Below are 20,563 nucleotides of genomic sequence, written 5' to 3'. Positions count from 1 at the left end.
GAAGTCATCTGGTAGGTGTAGCTCTCCTATTTATACAGCTTTTTTTTTTTTTTTTTTTACCTACTTCTATTCATCCTTCAGGTTTTAGTTTAGGTCATACATACTTCCTTCTTTCCATTCTTTACTTATCCCTTTTGGAGCACTTTTCATATGCAATTGTAACTGCCTCTTCCCCATCAGTGCTCCCTTAGATGGAACCATACCTTATTTCCTACTGTATCTGTATGCCTCTGACAGGCCCTGGTAATAATCGTTCTATAAATAATCATTGGACACCAATTAGTCAGCACTTTTCAGCATTTTTAACAGATAGTAAGCCTCCTGAGGATAGATATTCCATTCCTAGTACTTAGCTCCTCATAAAAGGCACTCCATAAATATTCTGGAACAAATGAAAAAGAATATAAGGAAAGCTAACTGTGACATCCCCCAGGGGGTGCTAAAGCCCCAAATCTTGTTCACTTAGGACTTCTGCCTCAGTATAATTGCTCCTTAGTTTCAGTTTTAATCCAGCATTTATTGAGTGTTGTGTGTTCCCTTAGAATTTCAAAGAAAACCAGGACTCAGTTCTTGTTCATAAGGCATGTAGAAGCTGGTGTGGCAACTACTGCAGTCGACAAGTTACATCAAGATTATCTACTAAAGGCAAAATAACTGGCCTTTTAGATCACAAAAATTTAAGGGATATTGCAGCACCCAAGATATTTAATTCTAGGCTATGCCAACTACTACTGCAGATCACCCTAGATCATTTGCAGCCATGCCTTAAGGTTCCCTGCTTGTTAGGAATTCCACTGAAGGTTGAGACAATTCCTCATTCAAGAATATCTAGGATTGATGAAAAATTCAAAAGCTCTCTAAAAGCAACTTTCTATTTCTCCCTAGAAGCAGGTTCAGGGTTGGCCAGACCTAATTAGCATAGAAACCTCACCCTTCTTGGTCTTTTAAGACAAATTATATATTTATTTTGGTCAGTAGATGCATTTGAATTAATGGTCACACACATTTGGCCATATGCCCAGAAATTTGGGCACCACCAGAGGTGCCTGTGGGGATAATAACCTCTTCCTGGCCATGGCTTCTAATTGCAAATGGCTATAATACCATAATCTGAACTGAGGTCAGAGGACTGCTGGGTGAAGTTTTCCATAGTGCAATCGCATTTTTGTTTTTCCTGGCAACGATCAAAGGCTTCCAGTTGTGCCTAATTAGAGTATGATTTTTGAGTGACCAAGGCTTTAAGTTTATTACCAACAAAACACATATCACCTGTGCCCTACACTGAGTTGGAACCTATAATTCTTCTAGCCAAGAAACTAGTTTGCAAACTTATTTTAAGTACTTAGAAACTTTACAACAGAATTTTTATTTTTTTTAATGTTAAATTGGGAATTAGAGTAGTAATTTTTAATAGGAATTGCTTGGCTAACTCCCTGTGTCTCCCTGAAAATTTATATCCTAATATTAGCTTTTGGCTAATGTATATTCAGTGAACAAGATATAACTGCTGTTTTAGTAAGGACCCCTGTTGAAGGGTAGAAATGGCCATGGAAGTGTCCCAATTCTTATCCACCCTTTAGGTACCATATGCAAACTGAAATATAACCTAAAGACATCAAATGATAAAGGATTAGGAAAGAGGGAGAAGTTAATGCATAATATTATCTGTGTGTCACAGTTGGCTTTTTCATCATGCAAAGAACCAACACAGGTGTTTCTAAATAATGGCTAGTTTGAAAAAGAATGTGTTCCTTTAACAGCAAGAACCATATTTTTGTGTTATGCTGGCTCACCACACATTTAAAATTGACATACATTGGAGTACTTCAAATTTATATCTTCATTTCAGCCATTCATTTAGTAGGTCAAATCATCATTATATTTCACCAGTATGGTAGATTTTAATTCATTTAACATTTTAATCTTTCATCAGTTTTTCATTTAAGAGGATTTCACAGCATATATGGGATTTGTATAAATTTGTGTGCAGTAAATTTATTCTTTTAACAGTTTTATTCTTTCATCAGAAATTCATTTAAATGGATTCCACTATATATCACTTCCACTTTCAGTGCAGCTTTAGGTCAGGCTGTAATTGATGCAAAAGCAATGAGGTATTAAAAGAGATAGGAAATATCTGAAATTGGAAAGAGTTCAAGAAGTAGGCCATTGTAAGGGCATTACACTCTTCAGATAAGGTAGGGAGGAGAGAATAATATGGCATTTTGATCTGAAGCCTTGCATGCTTTATAATTTCAATTCTCAACAAAGTCAAAAAGATCTATTTTATCTAAGCTTGTGTCTTTAAAACAAAATTAACTGCTTCAGTGCCCTAAAACAGCCCCCATATGGCCATGTGAGTGTGCACGCTTGTCTTTACCATCCATTTGAATTAATGGCACAGCTTCTTCCAGTGAACATTCTATCCCCTCCCTCCCCCCTGCCGACATTCATTAAATGACATCCAAGTGATAAACATTAATATAATAAATACAGTAGCTATGGAAATAACCCAGGGAAGAGGTGCATTCTATCATGTTTTCATATAGAAGTAGATGAAAATCACCAGTAGTGCATTATAGCTGGTGGAAGAAAACTGCAGTATGAGAGATGCCTCTACCAAAGAGCAGAGGTGCTGGTGCTTGCATTGTGTGCATCAGAAAAGTAAATGGTGACCTTGAAAAAGTCCTCCTCGCTCTTCAGGTCTCTGCAAAGGTGACTGCTTTTATGACATCTATTGTTAGGAGGGCACTGTTGTCTTTGGTGAGTGAAAGATGCTAGAGAAATGATAGGTGGAAATCAATATTTATATTTGTTAATATCTCTTTGGGAAGACAGTTCATCAGGAACGAGTGTCTCACCATAAGCAAAAAATGGTCATTTTGTGAGATGATGGATATGATAAATTAACCCTGTTGTAATAATCATTTCATGAATAAATGTGTATGTGTATCAAATACACAATCTACATATATCAAAACATCGTGTTATATGCCTTATCTTATATAATGTTATATACCAGTTAAATTTCAATGAAGCTGTGGGAAAAAAGAAAAGAAAAAGAAGGAAGGAAAGGGAAAAGGAAAAAAGGAAGGAAGGAGAGAGAGATTTACTTTGTGATGTTGTATTTAATATACTTCTTTATGAGACTGACAGCTGCTTCATCTTCCTCTGGTTTTATTGGCACTATAGGGTTCCTTTCACATCAAATGACTAATAACTGTTTATGAAATTGAACTGACTAGAATTGTACTGAATTGAAGGAAGAAAATTTTAAATGCTGGAAAGATGATCTAAGCCCATCATACTGTATACCCACCCCCACCCCACCCCACCGCCCCCCGCAAGGTCACAGTATAATCTGATGTTAGAAATATGAAATCAATTTACTTATCACTCTGTTCACAGAGCATGTCTCTTTCTACATCTGGCTAGGGAACAGAATGTGGCTGAGTGAAAAAAAAGTTGGAATCAGACTGAACATCTAAATGAGCATTTCTAACAAAAATGGTGATTGGTCATGAAACATTGCAGGAAGGCTGTAGGAGGAGAATCATACCTTATTTTCACTCTAATATTATGCTGATCTCTCTTGTGGCTCCTCTAATCAAGTTATGGGATGCCTAGTTCTGGGACAACCATCTGGCTGTTTTTATATGGGAGTTTACATGTGAGTTGGGGGCAGTCACTGGATTTCTCTATAGGTTCCGGGAAGCTCTCTTGGTTCTAAAACCCACAGGACTTCCTAGAATTGATTGAAATATAGAAAGTCTAGTATATCTTTATCTATGTTTAAAAACAACAACAACAACAACAACTTCACTTTTCTACAATGGTCTAAGGGAAAAAGTGAAGACAAGGGATAAATCCCCACCCCTCCCCACCCCCCCCACCCCGCCCCCGGCCGGGCTTCAAGCATTTCAGTGTACTTACTGCCTGCTGTCAGGGCTAGTCTAGAGGGTTTCTGGTCCATTTGGGTGAGGTCTCTGGTCCTCTAAAAGATACAATATGTGCCAGGAAGTTTATTATAGTAATGTGAAAGCGTCTTATTGAAGGCTAATTTTATTTGGATCTAACTTATCAACCTTGCTGTCAAACTACAACTGAGAAGGTGAATTTCACTGTGTGGACTATTTTATAACCTTTCAAATGATAATTGCCTGAATTTTTATGCAGGCATGTATTGATAGAGACTGACAGATGTTGAAAAGAACAGAGCCACAAGCCACACTATAAAACTGAGGATAAAAATCATCTTTTTAGTAGTTCCTCTTCTATTGCTGCTATTTTTGTAATGCATCAAAACTCTTTTAAATGCAAAACATGAGGCTGGGCCCTCATTAATCTAACTGATCTTGCATATGTGTTTCCTTTACCTTTGGCTGCTTTTCTGACCAGCAACCTCCTGCCAGCAATTTCAGATCAGTGTGCTTATCTAGATGATTTTCTAGTTATTACTGTTTTATAAAAAACATATTAGTAAGATCTTGACTTACTACCTCAGTAATTTGGTTCAGGAAGAGCTAAGAAACTCTGCAAATCAGTAGTCATCGATCAATATCACAAACACTGAGTCCCACCACATATTAGAGTATTTGAACATCATAAGTGCATAAATAAAGAATTGTCTCTGAATTTTTCTTTTAAATCCATGTCTACATGGTGTTATCTTTTTCCATCCTTTTACTTTTAACTTACCTGTGTTGTTTTTGAAGTTAATTTCTTGTAGACAGCATGTAGTTAGGTCATGTTTTTTTATCTACATCTAATTGCTGTATTTGGATCATTTATATTGAAGGCAATTATTGATATGACCAGGCTTAATTCTACTATAGTTTTTCTGTTTATTCTCACACCTCTCTCTTTTCTCACCCTCCTATGAGTTACTTGGCCATTTTTAGGATACTATTTTAATTTTTTGTGGTTTTGAGTATATTTTTTCTATAGTTTTCTTAGTAGTTGTTCTAGATATTATAATATACCTATATAACTTAGCACAAATATACTAGTCTTGGCATTTTACTACTTCCAGTGAAGTATAGAAACCTTATTTCATTTAGGTCTCTTTATCTTTCAACTTCAAGAATACAATTATCTTATTTTCTCTACATATTTTGAATAGATGGTCATAATTTTTGCCTCAATAATCAAATGTGATTTTTTAAAAATCATGAAGAAAAGAATGGTCTGCTTAAATTATTTTCACTCATTGCCTTGTTTGTCTTTCCTTTCTGGAGTTTCAAGTCTTACCTTGCTGTCACTTTCTGTTTGGAGTACTTTTCTTTATTCTTTGAGGATAAGTCTGCTGATGACAAATTCTCTTAATTTTCTTATCTGAAAATATTTTATTTTTTCTTCTACCCCTGAAGAATATATTTGGAGTTGACAGTTCTTTAAGTATTTGAAAAATGTCATATCACTGTTTTCTGGTTTTCATAGTTTTATTTTATTTTATTTTATTTTTTAAATTTTTATTTATTTATGATAATCAGAGAGAGAGAGAGGCAGAGACACAGGCAGAGGGAGAAGCAGGCTCCATGCACCGGGAGCCTGACGTGGGATTCGATCCCGGGTCTCCAGGATTGCGCCCTGGGCTAAAGGCAGGCGCCAAACCGCTGCGCCACCCAGGGATCCCCTGGTTTTCATAGTTTTAGATGAGGATAATATCATATGTTGTTCCTACAAAGGTAATATATATATTTTTTTTTTTTGGCTGCTTTCCCTCTGACTGCTTTCAAAATTTTGTCTTTGTTTTAAATTTTTTAATTTTATTATTTCTTGATGTGGATTTCTTTAAGTTTATTCAGTTTGAGGTTTGCTCAACTTTTTGAATCTGTGGATGCGTGTCTTTTACTAAGTTTAGGAACTTTTTAGCTATTATTTCTTCAATATGTTTTTAGCCCCATTCTCTTTCTCTTCTTCTTCTGACACTCTGATGAAATGAGCATTGGATCTTTTATTAGTGTATGTATGTATGCATGTGTCTGTGTATGTTTTCTTTTGGTTATTCAGATTGAGTAATTTGTTATTCTAGCTTTAAGTTTACTGATTCTTTCATCTGCCATATTCATTCCTCTCCACCGAATCTTTTAATTTCAGTTACTGTATTTTTTAGCTCTATGATGTTCATTTGGTCTTTTTTATTTTTGATGAAATTTTATTTTTTTCAAGGATATTTAGAATTGCTTGTTGAAGCAATTTTATGATGCTTATGGTAAAATTCTGGTCAAATAGTTTCTATATAGTCTATTTATCTTAGCATTGGCATCTGTTGTCTTTTCTCATTCAAGTTGTGATATTCCCATCTCTTGTTATGCAAATGATTTTCAAATGTATCCTGGAAATTTTGATTATTATTTTGGGATACTCTGGATCCTCTTTAAGTTTTCTGCTTTATCAAACAGTCACCCTCTTCCTGTTTTCTATGTCTTCTATAGTTCTCTATATCTTATGCCTTATGTTCTGGTTTAGCATGCAGGTCCTGACCTACATTTTATGGGCTACAGTTGCACTGACAATTTACTTTTGTGAGCCTTTATAATGTATTTTGTCTCTTTGTCTGCCTGGTCCTGGTTAGTCTCTGATGAATTTTTTAGTGCCAGCCACAAGGCCAAGTACTTAGAGTCTTTAGGTTTTTAATGGAAGGGAGGCTCCTGCTCATGGAGATAGTTCCATGAGCTTCCTATTGTTGGCAGGGTTCCCACTCAATCAAGGCTGCCTTGTGTCTCTGAGTTTGGAGTTGGGGATAATCTTGCCATGGGGATAGAGAACAATAATCTAGGTGGATTGTTTCAATCTGGGAAAGGAATTAGTTATCTGGACCATATTCTGCCATTTAGTTAGTAACCAGAAGATGTTGGGTATAGTTCTCCTTCTGCTGGTACCAATGGGGACAGGGGAAGGCAAAAGATGCCAGGCTCCTATGCTGCCTTTCAGTTTTGAAATTTCTAGCCAGCTCACCTTCCTCCTTTCAACTTTCAGAGCTGACTATTGAGTTATTTTCAGTTTTTCGCTGTACTTGGTAGGAGAACAGAGAAAGATAAGTCTGCACCATTTTATTTCCCTTCTATATTTTAAAGTGTTCTTAAGTATATATTTTGATAAGTAAGAAGTCATCTTCTGTTTTAATTATAAATTCCTGTGCTTTTATGTACTTAGTAACTTTGAGTTAAATATTGAGAATGAGCTTATTAGAGGGGCACGTAGGTGGCTCAGGGATTGAGCATCTGCCTTCGGTTAGGTCATGATCCCAGGGTCCTGGGATTGACTCCTGCATAGGGCCCCATGCAGGGAGCCTGCTTCTCCCTCTGCCTATGTCTCTGCCTCTCTTTCTGTGTCTCTTATGAATAAATAAATAAATAATCTTTTTAAAAATAATGAACTTATTAGAAAAAAGAATAAGAATAAAACTTATAAAAACTTTGTTATTTTCTTTTGGTTGGTGGGATTAAGGGTGATTTTTATTCTCTACTTTATATTCTGTGTGTTACAACTTTAATTTTTTAAAATAAGTGAACAATATTACTTACCTTATTAGGAAAAATGTTATTTTTCAAAGAAAGTAAAAGAATCATAAGAGAATATATATTAACCATGGCTAGACTATGAAACACTGAGGAATAGGAGAAATAACAGCATCAATGTTTTTTATTTTTAGGAACTGGGCTTACGGTTTTCTGTGCATTAATACTAACTTGATAATGTCTTCAAAACTCTCATTAGCCAGCCAAAAAAGGGGGAAAAAGAGAAAAAGCCTCAAAATCACAACAAAGGTAGCCTTAGTAGGTAATGGAGAAAAGATGGTCAGTTTAATGAATGGTGCTGAATGAATTGTATATCCATCCATAGGGGGGAAAAACAGATATATATATCTCCTAACTCATATCTTTCAATTATACACAAAAGTCAACTATAGATGAAGTACAGATCTGCATATTAAAGATAAAATAATAAGTTATTTGGAAGAAGTATAGAAGAATATATTCAAGATCTTAAAGTAGGGAAATATTTCTTAATAGGATTTTATTTTAAAAATAAAATCAAAACTAATTTTAGACAGTTTGTAATCACTTTAGTTTTTTATGCAATTTCTGCTTCCAAGGGCCACAGTAGAGAGCAATAATTAAGAGGTGAAAAAAAAAAAATAAGAGGTGAGAATTGGTGATAGATGTTCCTTATCTTCTAAACCACTACTCTGGAGTAAGGTAATTGATGGTTTAGAAATCATTATCTCATGCTTCTCCTTGACTTTGAATTGCCTCAAAATGAAGACTATTTTGCTTGATGTGAGTATATCCATTCTAGCTTTATTTTGGTTACATTTACCCACTCTTTTATTTTCAATCTGTTTGTGCCTTTGGACCTAAAGTGTATCTGTTGTAGAGAGCAGATAGTTGGATCTTTTTTTTTATTCCATCTCCCAAAATACCTTTTAATTGGAGTGCTTAATCCATCTATATTTAATGTAATTGCCCATAAGGTAACATTTACATCCACATTCTGGTGTTGGTTTCCTATATCTTATGCTTTTTTGCTCTTCTGTTCCTCCATTACTGACTTTTTTGTGTTAAATAGATATTTTCTGGTATGCTATTTTAATTCTCTTTTCATTTCTTTTTATTGTCTTTTTTGAATGGTTGCCCTAGGGATTACAGTGAACAATTACTTTATATCAATCTAGTAGATGCCATATTAATTTCAATTGTATAAAAACTATATAACTGTGTTTTTACACCTTCCTTTGTGCTATTATTGTCATATAACTTACATTTTTATCCATTATAAGCCCATCGACACAGTTTTATATTATTGCTTTATGCAGTTGCCTTTAAATCAGATAAAAGAGTCAAAACAAAAAATACATACTTTTTATATATTTATATAAGGCATATACTTATATACTTATATAGTTATATTTTTATATAGTTACCTTAATCAATGCTCTTTCTACTTTATTTTTATATCAACACCACCAAGAACCCTTTTATCCTGTCAGTAAAATACATATTCGGTAAAGACTAACCCAGAGGTCAAGTTTAGAATTTTCAGAGATGGGAGAATGGAAGTCTTAAAGGCTGGCCTCTTTCTGGCAAAGTCTAGCTCAGTAGCAAGGACAATGTAGTATTTGACAGCTCTCACATTTCCTTTGGCTCCTATTGTATCATTTAAACCTGATTGTATTTGAACCAGAATTTTGGCCCATGGTCTGTAACATGAGGATGTTAAATGTGTGTCATGAGGAAAGTATCTGATGTGGTGCTGTACATCATAAAATGCTTTTAAAGATTAGAGCCAAGGGAACCAAAGAAACCAAAATCTATAATTATTGGCATTTGTGGGAATTGTTTTAAGAACATTTAGCCATTTTAATCCAATTTTCTTTCTTTATGGTCTTTCTAATGAAAAGGGTAATATACACAGAGGGCTTCAATCTGCAGCCCTCCTTTTATATGAATGAGCCTTTTTTATGAGGTTTTATGAGCTTCTTTTTCTTTATTTCTTCATGTAGATTCAAGTTACTGTTAAGTATTCTTTCATTTCTGCCTGAAGGATTCCCTTTAGTATTTCTTATAGCAGGAGTGATGAATTGTCTTAGTATTTATTTATCTAAGAATATCTTATTTTTGAAATATAGTTTTGTTGGACATAGAATTCTTGGTTGACAGTCCTTTTCTTTTGCACTTTGAATATGTCATCTCACTGCCTTCTGACCTCAGTGGTTTCTGATAAGAAGTCAGCTGTGAATCTTAGTGAAGCTCTCTTTTATAGGAGTCATTTCTCTGTTGTCGCTTTCAAGAATCTCTGTCTTGGGGTGCCTGGGTGGTATAGTCAGTTAAGCATCTGACTCTTGGTTTTTGGCTCAAGTTCTAATCTCAGGGTGGTGAGATTCAGCCCTTCATTGGGCTCTATGCTAAGCATGGAGTCTACTTGAGATTCTCTCTCCATTTCCCTATCCCCCTCCAACTCATGCTCTCTTTTTCCTTCTGTAAAATAAATAAGTATATCTTAAAAAAAAAGAAAAGACTCTGTCTCTCAACAGTTTGATTATGATATATGTAAATATGGATGTCTAACATTGTCAATGGTACTTGTACTAATTTTACTGATTTTACTATGGAAATAATGTCTGTTACTAACTAAGTTCCAAGTCTTTTCTTTTAGTTTCCCAAAGGGTGGGGATCTCTGGGTGGCTCAGTGGTTTAGTGCCTGCCTTCAGCCCCGGGCATGATCCTGGAGTCCTGGGATTGAGATCAGTCTCCGGTCTCCCTGTATGGAGCCTGCTTCTCCCTCTGCTTGTGTCTCTGCCTCTCTCTCTCTCTCTCTCTCTCTCTGTCTCTCTCTCTGTCTCTCATGAATGAATAAATAAAATCTTTAAAAAAAGAAAAAGTTTCCCAAAGGGTAACCTTACAGTCCCTTAAGCCTAAGTACTATCATATATACATCTGTATCCTAACCTCATGATATTTAAATAGTATCTGTCTGATCTGACCATATCTGTTGTCTCAGACTTTTTACCTGCCATATGGGTTAGTCTCCTCGTAGGATTAAGATTTTTTTATTTTTATTTTTTTCAATTTCAATAAGCTGTTCTCTAACCTCTTCTTTACCATTATTCTAAGAGTCAGTTGTCCTCGTGTGAATAAAACCGTTGCTGTCATACACAGCATTATAGATGACTTGACTTTCCTTCCTCTCATTGGCCACCTTTTTTCACACTCTTCCTTACTTGCAAGAAGATGGTAACTTTAAGAACTAAAGGAGCTATTAAAGTGAGAATGCTTATTAGGATATAATTACTTTGTGGAAAAGTTGAAAATGTATCACAGTGGTAAAGAGACATGAATTAGGGAGGAGAACAGGCCATTTGTTTTTGGCCTTCATTGACTGAATTCCTTTCCTCTCTTCTTACCAATGGCAAATTTCAGGAGGTCATATTCTGCTGAACTATCTTTCAAAATAACTGTGCTAAGTGACACATCCCACTTTAAAATGAATTCTTCCATTTGGAAAGGGGTTGATTGTAGCAAGATAGCTGCATTAGGCTTTGACAAAACTGAGTCTCACAAATGGAAAAATAAATAGACTTTAATAAATTTCACACTAAGCTCTTCATCTTAGGCATTGATTTACAGAGTGTATAATTCATTTTCACTTTCCTTAAGGAAACTGGAGAATTTCAGACCACTGGAATCCCCATATATCAAGAAGTTGCCAGTACAAGAAAGGACAAACAATAATCATACAAATGAATGAAGGAGTGTGACATGGTAATTCTCAAATTTTACTGTTTTATTTTTATTTTTTTTTTAGTTTTGTTTTAACCGTAATAGGGGCTATTTCCAGGAATATTAATTGGCCAAACCATTGACAAACTTAATAAAAATGGGATAATAAGCAGTACCAAGCAGAGGCTACTACACTAACACAAAAGCATAAATACAGTGATCTTATGTGCTTTTATTAAATTCAGTATTCTTTGGTAGATAGATGTGATTACTGAAGGAAAAGCCTGATATGGCTGGGCACCAATACTTGTTCTCAGACCTGGAAGACTTTTTTTTATAGTCCTACCACAGTAGGTCATCAAATATTATTGCATTACTTCTTGTGGTTAGTGAAATGCTTTAGTTCCAGAAGTAAATAAAACCTGGTCCATAAGCTTGATATTAAACCAGAGTGGTTTTAGGTACTATTATTATTGGCTAAAATAGCTATCCATGATTGCAATTTGTCATTATAGAAACTAAAGATCTGCCATTTATAAAAGTGTCATGGCATTTGTCATAAGATTAAGCTAACACAAGATGTGCTCCTTGAATATATTATAGTCTTTCATCAGATTAATTTTTGGGGTTATCACACTGATAAAGATGTGAATAACCTGAGGAGAACACTGAAAAGACCATTGAAGGTGATTAAAGGGATGAAAACATCTTTTGTATAAAGATGAAAGGAATAGGGAATATTTAGTTTAGAGGTGAGAAACCCAAGGGAAGTCTTGATCACTACTTTAAAATTTATTAAAGATTTTTATGAAGAAAACACCTAATAGTTATTCTTTCTGTCCATGGAGGACAAAATGAGAAAACATATTCAACACTTTATTTTTTACTGTTATTATTTTACTTTCTGATTAACTACTTAGCTAGATATTAATGTAATTTTTTTCTCATCAGCTAAATCATCCCTTGGCAGTAATTTGGACCCTAAGGTTGTACATTAATTTTTTCAGAGCCTGGGGCACCATTTAGTATTCTTGAGCAATAGCACTATGTACTAAATAATATAGAATAACTTGATGATGGCACATTGATCATTTAGTTATAGATCAAAAAACAACTTTAGGAGATCAACGGGCCCAGGCTCCTGAAGGGAATAATGCATCATATAAAACATAGGTTTTATTCACTTCTCAAAGCTCTCCAGGGATGGACACTTCACACCTTGTCTCATTAATGAGAGAGAAGCACATACATATACTAACAGACACATAAATTCATTTCATACATTTACTGAACATATGAAAGTGTATGTTAGGTGCTGATAGTGAGAAAATGGGGATTGGAGGAAGAAGAAAAATATGTACAAGAAGAATACATGATTCTTTTGAAAAATGGACACATTAATGAATAGTGAGTAGAGAGGAAATGGTTTATGAAGTTAGTAAGTCTAATTCTAGTTATTTTCACATGATCCAAATTACTGAAGGAGCTTTAAGAAACTTTAATTCATAATTAGTTAAAAGTCAAAGTTATATATTGTGCCTACATATCTCCTCAAGGTGGTCAAAGGGGCAGATTAAAGCTCAAATAGTAAAAACTAGTGTTATCAATATTAGTAGGAAAGCTTTAAGGAAACTGGTAGACCCTCCCTCTGAAGGGAGGTGAACCACTGTATTTCGTTTTATAAACCGTTAATATTTCTGTTTTTCCAAAGGATAAGTGTGATATTAATTTATGGTGTAAGAAGGAAATGAGTCCTGGTGGATTTTCATATCTTTAGTCATATATTAATTTTTAAAAATTTAAATATTATTTAGAATCTTTTGCACTATGACTTGAAAATCACTGTTCTGTGCTATCATTATTTTCTTCTATTTATGAATGAATGTAGGTGGTATCTATAATTCCAACTTTCTGTTTTGGGAATTACACCTCCAGGCTGATATGCCATCTCAGGATGTCAGAGAACTAGTTCCTGGCTTGCTGCACTCAATTTCTTTCTGACAGCTAAGAAATTTGATTTTTATAATGAGGTGTAAATCATAGAAAGGGGTTGTCTATAAGAGACTTCAGTAGAGATAAGAGCAGGAGTATAAGAGTTTATGTCAATGGTGCTGTAGGTTAAAAGAAAGCATCAGAATTAAGGGCACCATCAGTGATTAAGGGGACTTTGGCTTACATGCGTATTGAATACATGTGTATTGAATATACAGTGAAAGTAAAAAAAGTAAACATTAGCAGTAATGTATTTCATGTTTGGATCAACTTTTCCTATGATGGTAGCCAAGTGGTCTGTCTAATGAGGAGACATGGCACAATGCACATGATAATCTTTGACATTCTGCTATAACTTCTCACAAGGCAAAGAGAAAGTAATAGGGGAATAGTCTCCTTTCTTAATGACCCACACTTGAGCATAATTATAATGTGACATCACTAAAGACTCTATACATGTAGAATGAAAGGAAAATTTAGAATTGTAGCATGAAGAGTAATCTTTATTGAGTTGAAAAATATGCTTGTGTCCAAAGTGATGGAGAAGAAAAAGGTTTTATTTCAAGATTTAAATATGATATTGGTACTTCTGGTATTTTTGTCAACTTCTTATTTTATTATTATCCTTGCATACCTTTTTTGTATTTAATATCAAAGGTAGTGGTTAGAAAGGAAATTAATGAGATGTACACCCCATCAGTGTTCTCATCTTGTCTTCTTCCCTAGCCCCAGTGAACTGTTTTAAGATAATACTAGTTTAGCATTTACATGGGCTCATTGTAGACCTGAACACTCTTATCTTTAACTTACCAATCAATAATTGTAGCATTTATTCATAAAAATAAATGTGATATTATCATGGATACATAATGTTGTAGCTATGTAATCCCAGAAAGCTAGATAAGATATTGATTCAAAATACATATTTAGGTATTCGTATGAAGCACTCACATGAGAATGATAAATTTCAGTTAAATATCTGGATATTTTACTTATATAACATGGAACATTCAGATAGTTAAGAAATATCCACCTATCTGTTTAGATGTCTCTATATTCCATGCAGCTATTTGGCAATATTTATTGATGTAAAATTGCTCATGTAATAATTATATGGATTTATGCAATTCTTTATCATCTGAGATAAGTTTGGATAGCAAGAGGGACATAGCTCTTAGGAAATTATATGCATTTTCTCTTTCCATTATATGTCATATATGTTTCCAATTTTTCATCATCATAGTCAGGTTTTAAGGTTAATGTTCTATCAGGCAAGATTAAGGCTAGATATGGGAAGTGGGAGTGGATCATGGGTATAAAAGTATCTTCTGGGCTTGTATCAATTACTTGGACAAATTTCAAGCTCGTTGACTGGGATGCTTTATCTATAGATTTATTTGACTCTTAAATAACAGTTTGAGAAATTTCTAATGTTGCTGACGAGGCTTACAATGATGATTCACAAGAAAAACCTGTTTATTTCTCTATATTTGCTTGTTGCACATCATTCCTTCTGTTGGATTAGTGAGCAGAAGGAATTGTAAAACCACAGGGGAACGGTTTAAATGGGATAATGCAGACATTAGAGAATGATTAACAGTAATTTCACAAAGGTGGAAGGTAAGCTGCTCATTTTTATGGAATGGAACAAATGTGTTCGGAATGATTAACAAAATAAGACATGAAAAAAATAGAAAAATGTAGCCACTCAATTCTATTTGGGTAACAAACCATATGAGATATAAATGCAAATTCTCCCCCAAATTCACATACTTAACATTATTTAATGTTAAACTTCAGCTAGACTGTGGCAGACAACCAGCATAGAACATAAAAACCACAGTGCTTAAATGCCAGCCATCCTACTCAGTTTAAAGGCAGTTTATGTAATGTGTACTTTTCTTGAAAGTTTTTTTTAACCTACATAAGCCAGCATAAATCAATGCTTAACAATAGCATTTCAATAAAGCCTAAACTGTCTTCCATAACTAATAGGTCAGACAAGTCACTTAAATTCTGAAAGCTTGTACCCTAAAGAACAATAATTTGTTTATTCATTCATTCCACATATGTTTAACTTGTATTCTATACAGAGCACTATTTTGTGCAACGGAATCTATATCAAGTATTTTCCTACAGAAGCTGAGCAAGGACATGCCTGTTTAAAATAAGTTTGTTACTATCCAGAGGCACTTCTTTCTCCATCATTTAGGCTAGGTTGGGACCAGCTTTAATTTCCTGAGAGCTGCTACTTCAACTTTCTGAAACAATTTCCCATATAGTCCAACTACTTTTTCCTCTTTGCTTCCTTGCCTCTGTTTACGAGTAGATGAACCCTAAGAACTTCTTTGAAAGCACTGTCTCTAGACATCCCAAGCACAGCATCCTACATGGTTAGCCTTGCTCCATCTTTACTCCATTCTGATCCATGGTTCTGAAGAATGAGGGTGCTCTGGAGCTTTGGTATTATGTGAGAGGTTCATTCCTTGGAAGGTTCAGTATTGTTCTTGAACTTTAAGTCCTTGCTTAAAAAAAAGAATGTGGCCCATGGTCCACTAATATGAGCGTCACTTGAGAGCGTTTTAGAAAAGCAGGATATCAGGTTCACATCAGATGTAATGAATCAGAATCTGCATTCATATGCACTTTGAGGTTTGAGAAGCACCATAATAAACTATGGAAAGATAAATGAATTGGAGGAGCCCTCATTTATCATCTTAATTTGACTGCAAATTGATTAAGGCATAGTTGGTCAGAGTATGGTTTAATGAAGTTTTATATTCCATACCATGCAGGCAATTTAAGATAAGAATTATACCTCTCAACAGTATTTCCCAAATGCCCAGAACAGTGTTGACATGCCCTAGATAGATATATGTTGAATGAGTTTATATGTCCTGCCCAGCATCAAGTATAGAGTACTATCTATGCATATATGCTTGTTGACCACATGTGGATTTGCAGAGAGAATTTGATATTTTGACCTCCATTTTCCAATGCCTAAAAACCCATTATCTTCAATATGATGAATTCTTATATAAATGAATCCCATTCAGTCAATTTGTAATATCTATTGAGTTCTACAACTATTCCCTTTGCCAGGAATTTGGAATTAAAGAATTAAAAGATTTTCCTTGCCCTCAGGGTGTTTATAGTCTAGTTCATTGACAGTTCAAAGAAATATACACTATGCGTATATTTAGATAGACATAAAAAGTGCAATGGAAGTGTAGGAAAATAATATTTATGGAGTACACAAAGAATGGCTTCACAGAAAGTGATGTTAGAATTAGGACTTGATGGGTGCATAATTTTTAAAGTCAGAAAAGTTTGACAACATTCTAGGTGAAGGAATCAAGGTGTAAGAAAGCTTATAATTATCTCATTCCTCTTTATGTGGAAAGGAAAAGGAAGGGACATGATACTGCATAGAAAGGGAAGGGCCTGACTAAGCAAAACCCCTGCATGACTTTACTAGTGAGTCTGTATATCATGGAACGGACAATGTGGGAGCCATTGAAGAATTTTCAACAGACTGTGATGTGGTCAGATGTATATTTTTGAAGGTATCAGGACTGAAGAGGAAGGATTGCAACCAGAGTTAAAGAGACCAGTTAGGAGACTATTGCAATAGTCTGCTTTGGAAATGATAAGAACTCTGACTCTGACAGCAACAATGGGAATAGAGACAAGGGAAAGAGAACAAGTACCAGGTGATGTTATGCTGCAAACACTAGTTTAAACCCAAACACCCAGAAATGAGAAGTAAGGAGAGCAGAAGTTAACAAATGAATTACCCTCCTCCTGACCCCCAGGGTTCTGAAGAAATGAGACACAGGATAGGTCTTTTTGGGTAAAGGGGGTGTGGGTAGAAAGTTTACTTGCTTTCATATTTCCTTCACATAAAGGGTTCCTCTGACTGCTATTCATCCAATTTATTTCTATGAACATTGCCACCAGGTTCTGTTGGGCATACTCGTCATCACGCAGTCATAAAAATCCTCACTTTTCTGAGAGTAGGATCTAAAGGCACAGATAGCCCTGCCATGCATGACCAGCTTGTAAACCAAATGCCTTAGGATGATTCTAAAAGGATCTGCAGCCAGATTTACAAATCTGCAAACTGTAGAAAATAAAAATAAACAGTTGAGAAAAGTAAGATAGAAAACTGGAGGTGCTTCCATCAAGTTCTCATCTCAACAATACCTCAGTCTGCACGACTCACTCGCATATTTTTCAGCTGAACCTGCTCTTTTTTGAACAATCTAAATAATTGTTCACATTTTCCACGTCGGAGAGACACATTCTAATTATGATTAGAGGAAAAAAAATGCATCTGGTTGAATATAATCCAAAGCATACAGCTGAAGTACAGACATTAGATATAGATGACAGATACTCTAAGGTATAATAAAAGATTGACTCTGGCTATATTTATCATTGTCTTTTCTTGCATTAAAAATAGTCTTTCATTTTTAATGAAAGATTAAAATTTTACTAAACATTGACACTTTGGATAGCAACAATGCTAACAAATGGAAATTTTATCTGGCCTGAATTCAGCCTATAAAAACTTCTTACTTGTTTAAGTATAACAATTACTTTATCTGGGTCAGTTTATTTAGTTATTTTATATTTTAAACATATTAAAAATATGTGACCACATAATATTATTTGGCTTTGAAAACTAAGCCTGTGGCTCTGTTCCTTCTGTATAGCAATTCTCCGAACTTGGTCTACAGACAGGCAGGCATAGTATAAAAAGAGGATTAAAAACTGTTTTCTGTATCCTCAACTTTATCAGGGATGGCACAAATCTCCATCATTCATAGAGCTCAGGGAGTTCTAAAGCATTAACAATTTATCTGGCTTATATGTTATAAAAGCTAGAAAGTATATATTTTTAAACCAATCACCAAATCCAACCATAATGCAAAAAAGTTACTTGGCAGGTTTGACTGGTACAATTCATGCTGAATGGGAAGAAAAAAAAATAGGGCATGCTCTTGGAAAAGCTGGTATCCAATAAATTTAACAATAAAAACCTCATCCAAAGGGGTTAAAAAAAGGTACTTGGGGAAACACACTGCTATACAAGAAAGGTATTATCATTGATGTGTAATTTTTTTTTAATTTGTCTGGATGAACAACATAAGGCATTGGCTTTTGCAGGAAAAAGTTGTTAACAGTTGCTGTAGTATACATAAATATATATAAAACTTTGATTACAATGTCTTTGGAGTTCTTTCACCATCCCTTATCATTGGTGCAGAAGAATTGCTCTTAAGAGTTGAGTTCAAGCAGGGCTCGTGGGGCTGGCCCCAGTCCAGAAGCAAGGTTTTTGTTCAAGAACCTGCAATTCACCCCACCTTTTCTCTCCTCTTCCCTCTTGGTAGCTCTCAGTGTGTATCTAGTGAAGGGAACCTGTTTTTCTTTATGTCTTACACAAAGTAAAAGGTTTGTTACAGGAAAGGAAAAGCTGTTTCCAACAACATCCACATAATAAACTAGTTAGCAGAAAGCATATCCTAAAACCAAATTAATACTTGACAGATCTACTATATTTTCTTCAGGGATCATTATGTATATTCTGTAACAATTGAGTGTAATTCATGTTTTTTTTTTTTTAAGATTTATTTACTTATTTGAGACAGAGAGAGAGAGAGAACATGTGTGCGTGTGTGCCAGCAGGGGAAAAGCAGAGGGAAAGGAGAGAGAATCCCAGGCAGACTCCAGGATCCCTGGGTGGCTCAGCGGTTTAGCGCCTGCCTTCCAAGCAGACTCCAGGTGCTGCTCATGGAACCTGATGTGGGGCTGGAGCCCACCACCCATAAGATTATGACCTGAGGGTCGCCTGGGTGGCTCAGCAGTTGAGCATCTGCCTTTGGCTCAGGGCATGATACTGGGGTTCCGGGATCGAGTCCCACATCTGGCTTCCCACAGGGAGCCTGCTTTTCCCTCTATGTTTCTGCCTCTGTCTCTGTGGCTTTCATGAATACATAAATAAAATCTTTAAAAAAAAATAAAAAAAGATTATGACCTGAGCTGAAATCAAGAGTCAGAGGCTTAACTAAGTCCACCTCAAGTATAATTCATGTTTTATCAATTATTAGTAAATTAATATTTATTTTTAAAGAAGCGTCTACCAAAAGCCTGGTTAAAACAAGTTTTCAACATAAACACAAAAAGGCAATATACAAGATGAAAATAAATCATCATAAAATACAGAAAATGTGATAACAGAAAAACAATTAGGTAAGATGATTTCTATCTTTTCTTCCCTTTCTTTCTCTGTGGTTTTTGAAATCCTTAAAGTATAAAAAGATGCAAAAAGAAAAAAAAAAGAAAAAGGACCGCCAAATGAATATAAAAATAGTCAAAGGTAGTTGGATTTTAGATGAAACAGCCATTGAGGATACCAACTAGTAGTATCAATGATTTTAGGTGACTAGACTTTAGATATCATCCTGGATTCATTCTTTCTTTCCTTTCTTTTCTTTTCTTTTCTTTTCTTTTCTTTTCTTTTCTTTTCTTTTCTTTTCTTTTCTTCTTTTCTTTTTTTTTTTTTTTTCATCCTGGATTCTAAGAGCATGGTCAGGGATTCTTTTGCCTTAGACTCACTTGCCAACTTATTTGATAGGCAGATGCCTGAGCTCTGCAATAGACTTCTGAATCAGAGTCTTTGGAAGTTGGGCATTTAAATCAGTGTTGTAAACAAGCCCCTGTGAACTTCTTGTGTAAATCATAGTTTGAAAACTCCTACATGATTGAAGTCAACTGGCCTTGTGTGCTTGACAGTGACAGTGTCTAAGGCTAACGGTCTTCTTTTCTTTGCATTGTAAATATGCAAAAATGTCATATTGCTTTACATAGTACCAGATGGTTGTTTATCTATTCTCAAATTATCTGTCCCTGAAGACTCTTCATGAACTAGGAAGGTACAACTCCGTTCTCACCAAAACTTATCAGTTTCCTAAATTTGTCCCCATTTTTTAATGTTTTTCCTTAAATCAACTATCAGGTATCATCTCTATAAAAAATCAACACAAAATATTTTGACAAAATTAAGTTTTTTAACTTACTAGAGCGACACCTGGATGGCTCAGTGGTTGGGCGTCTGCCTTTGGCTCAGGGCGGGATTCCGGAGTCCTGGGATTGAGTCCCACATCAGGCTCCCTGCGTGGAGCCTGCTTCTGCCTCTGCTTGTGTCTCTGCCTGTCTATCTCTCTCTGTGTCTCTCATGAATAAAAAATAAAATCTTTAAAAAAAAACTTACTAGAGTAAGGGAGAACACTACCTAATTGAATCTTAGTAGTATCTGAAGAAGGCAAATATCATTTATAGAA

The 20,563-nt window shown here is 35.0% G+C and overlaps 2 protein-coding genes across 20 annotated transcripts in view; one reads left to right on the top strand and one right to left on the bottom strand.

The window, feature by feature from the left end:
- The window catches only part of LOC144301748 (uncharacterized), a 355,630-nt gene that overhangs the window by 59,237 nt on the left and 275,830 nt on the right, over positions 1–20,563 (bottom strand). For 3 of the 18 annotated variants that reach the window (XR_013368525.1, XR_013368526.1, XR_013368527.1), the window contains exons 4-5: positions 3,934–3,994; positions 1,924–2,089 (exon numbers count right to left, since the gene is read on the bottom strand). The exons of 3 other annotated variants lie outside the window; for them this stretch is intronic. Coding sequence is in view for 4 of the 15 variants with exons in the window: in XM_077878819.1 (XP_077734945.1) it covers positions 2,617–2,777; positions 3,934–3,994 (222 nt within the window). In the remaining 11 variants the exon portion in view is untranslated. 12 more of the 18 variants (XR_013368515.1, XR_013368512.1, XM_077878820.1 and 9 more) reach the window with 9 other exon arrangements.
- Positions 1–20,563, top strand: part of SAMSN1 (SAM domain, SH3 domain and nuclear localization signals 1) — a 268,791-nt gene that overhangs the window by 81,205 nt on the left and 167,023 nt on the right. For both annotated transcript variants that reach the window (XM_077878807.1, XM_077878805.1), the window contains exon 2: positions 11,163–11,267. In XM_077878807.1, the coding sequence (XP_077734933.1) occupies positions 11,250–11,267 (18 nt within the window). In that variant the 5' untranslated portion in view covers positions 11,163–11,249. The remainder of the gene's footprint in view (positions 1–11,162; positions 11,268–20,563) is intronic.

This window comes from Canis aureus, chromosome 30 (assembly GCF_053574225.1).
Source record: "Canis aureus isolate CA01 chromosome 30, VMU_Caureus_v.1.0, whole genome shotgun sequence".
In the NCBI taxonomy this organism is placed as follows: Eukaryota; Metazoa; Chordata; class Mammalia; order Carnivora; family Canidae; genus Canis; species Canis aureus.
This window is presented reverse-complemented; position numbering and strand designations above follow the sequence as displayed.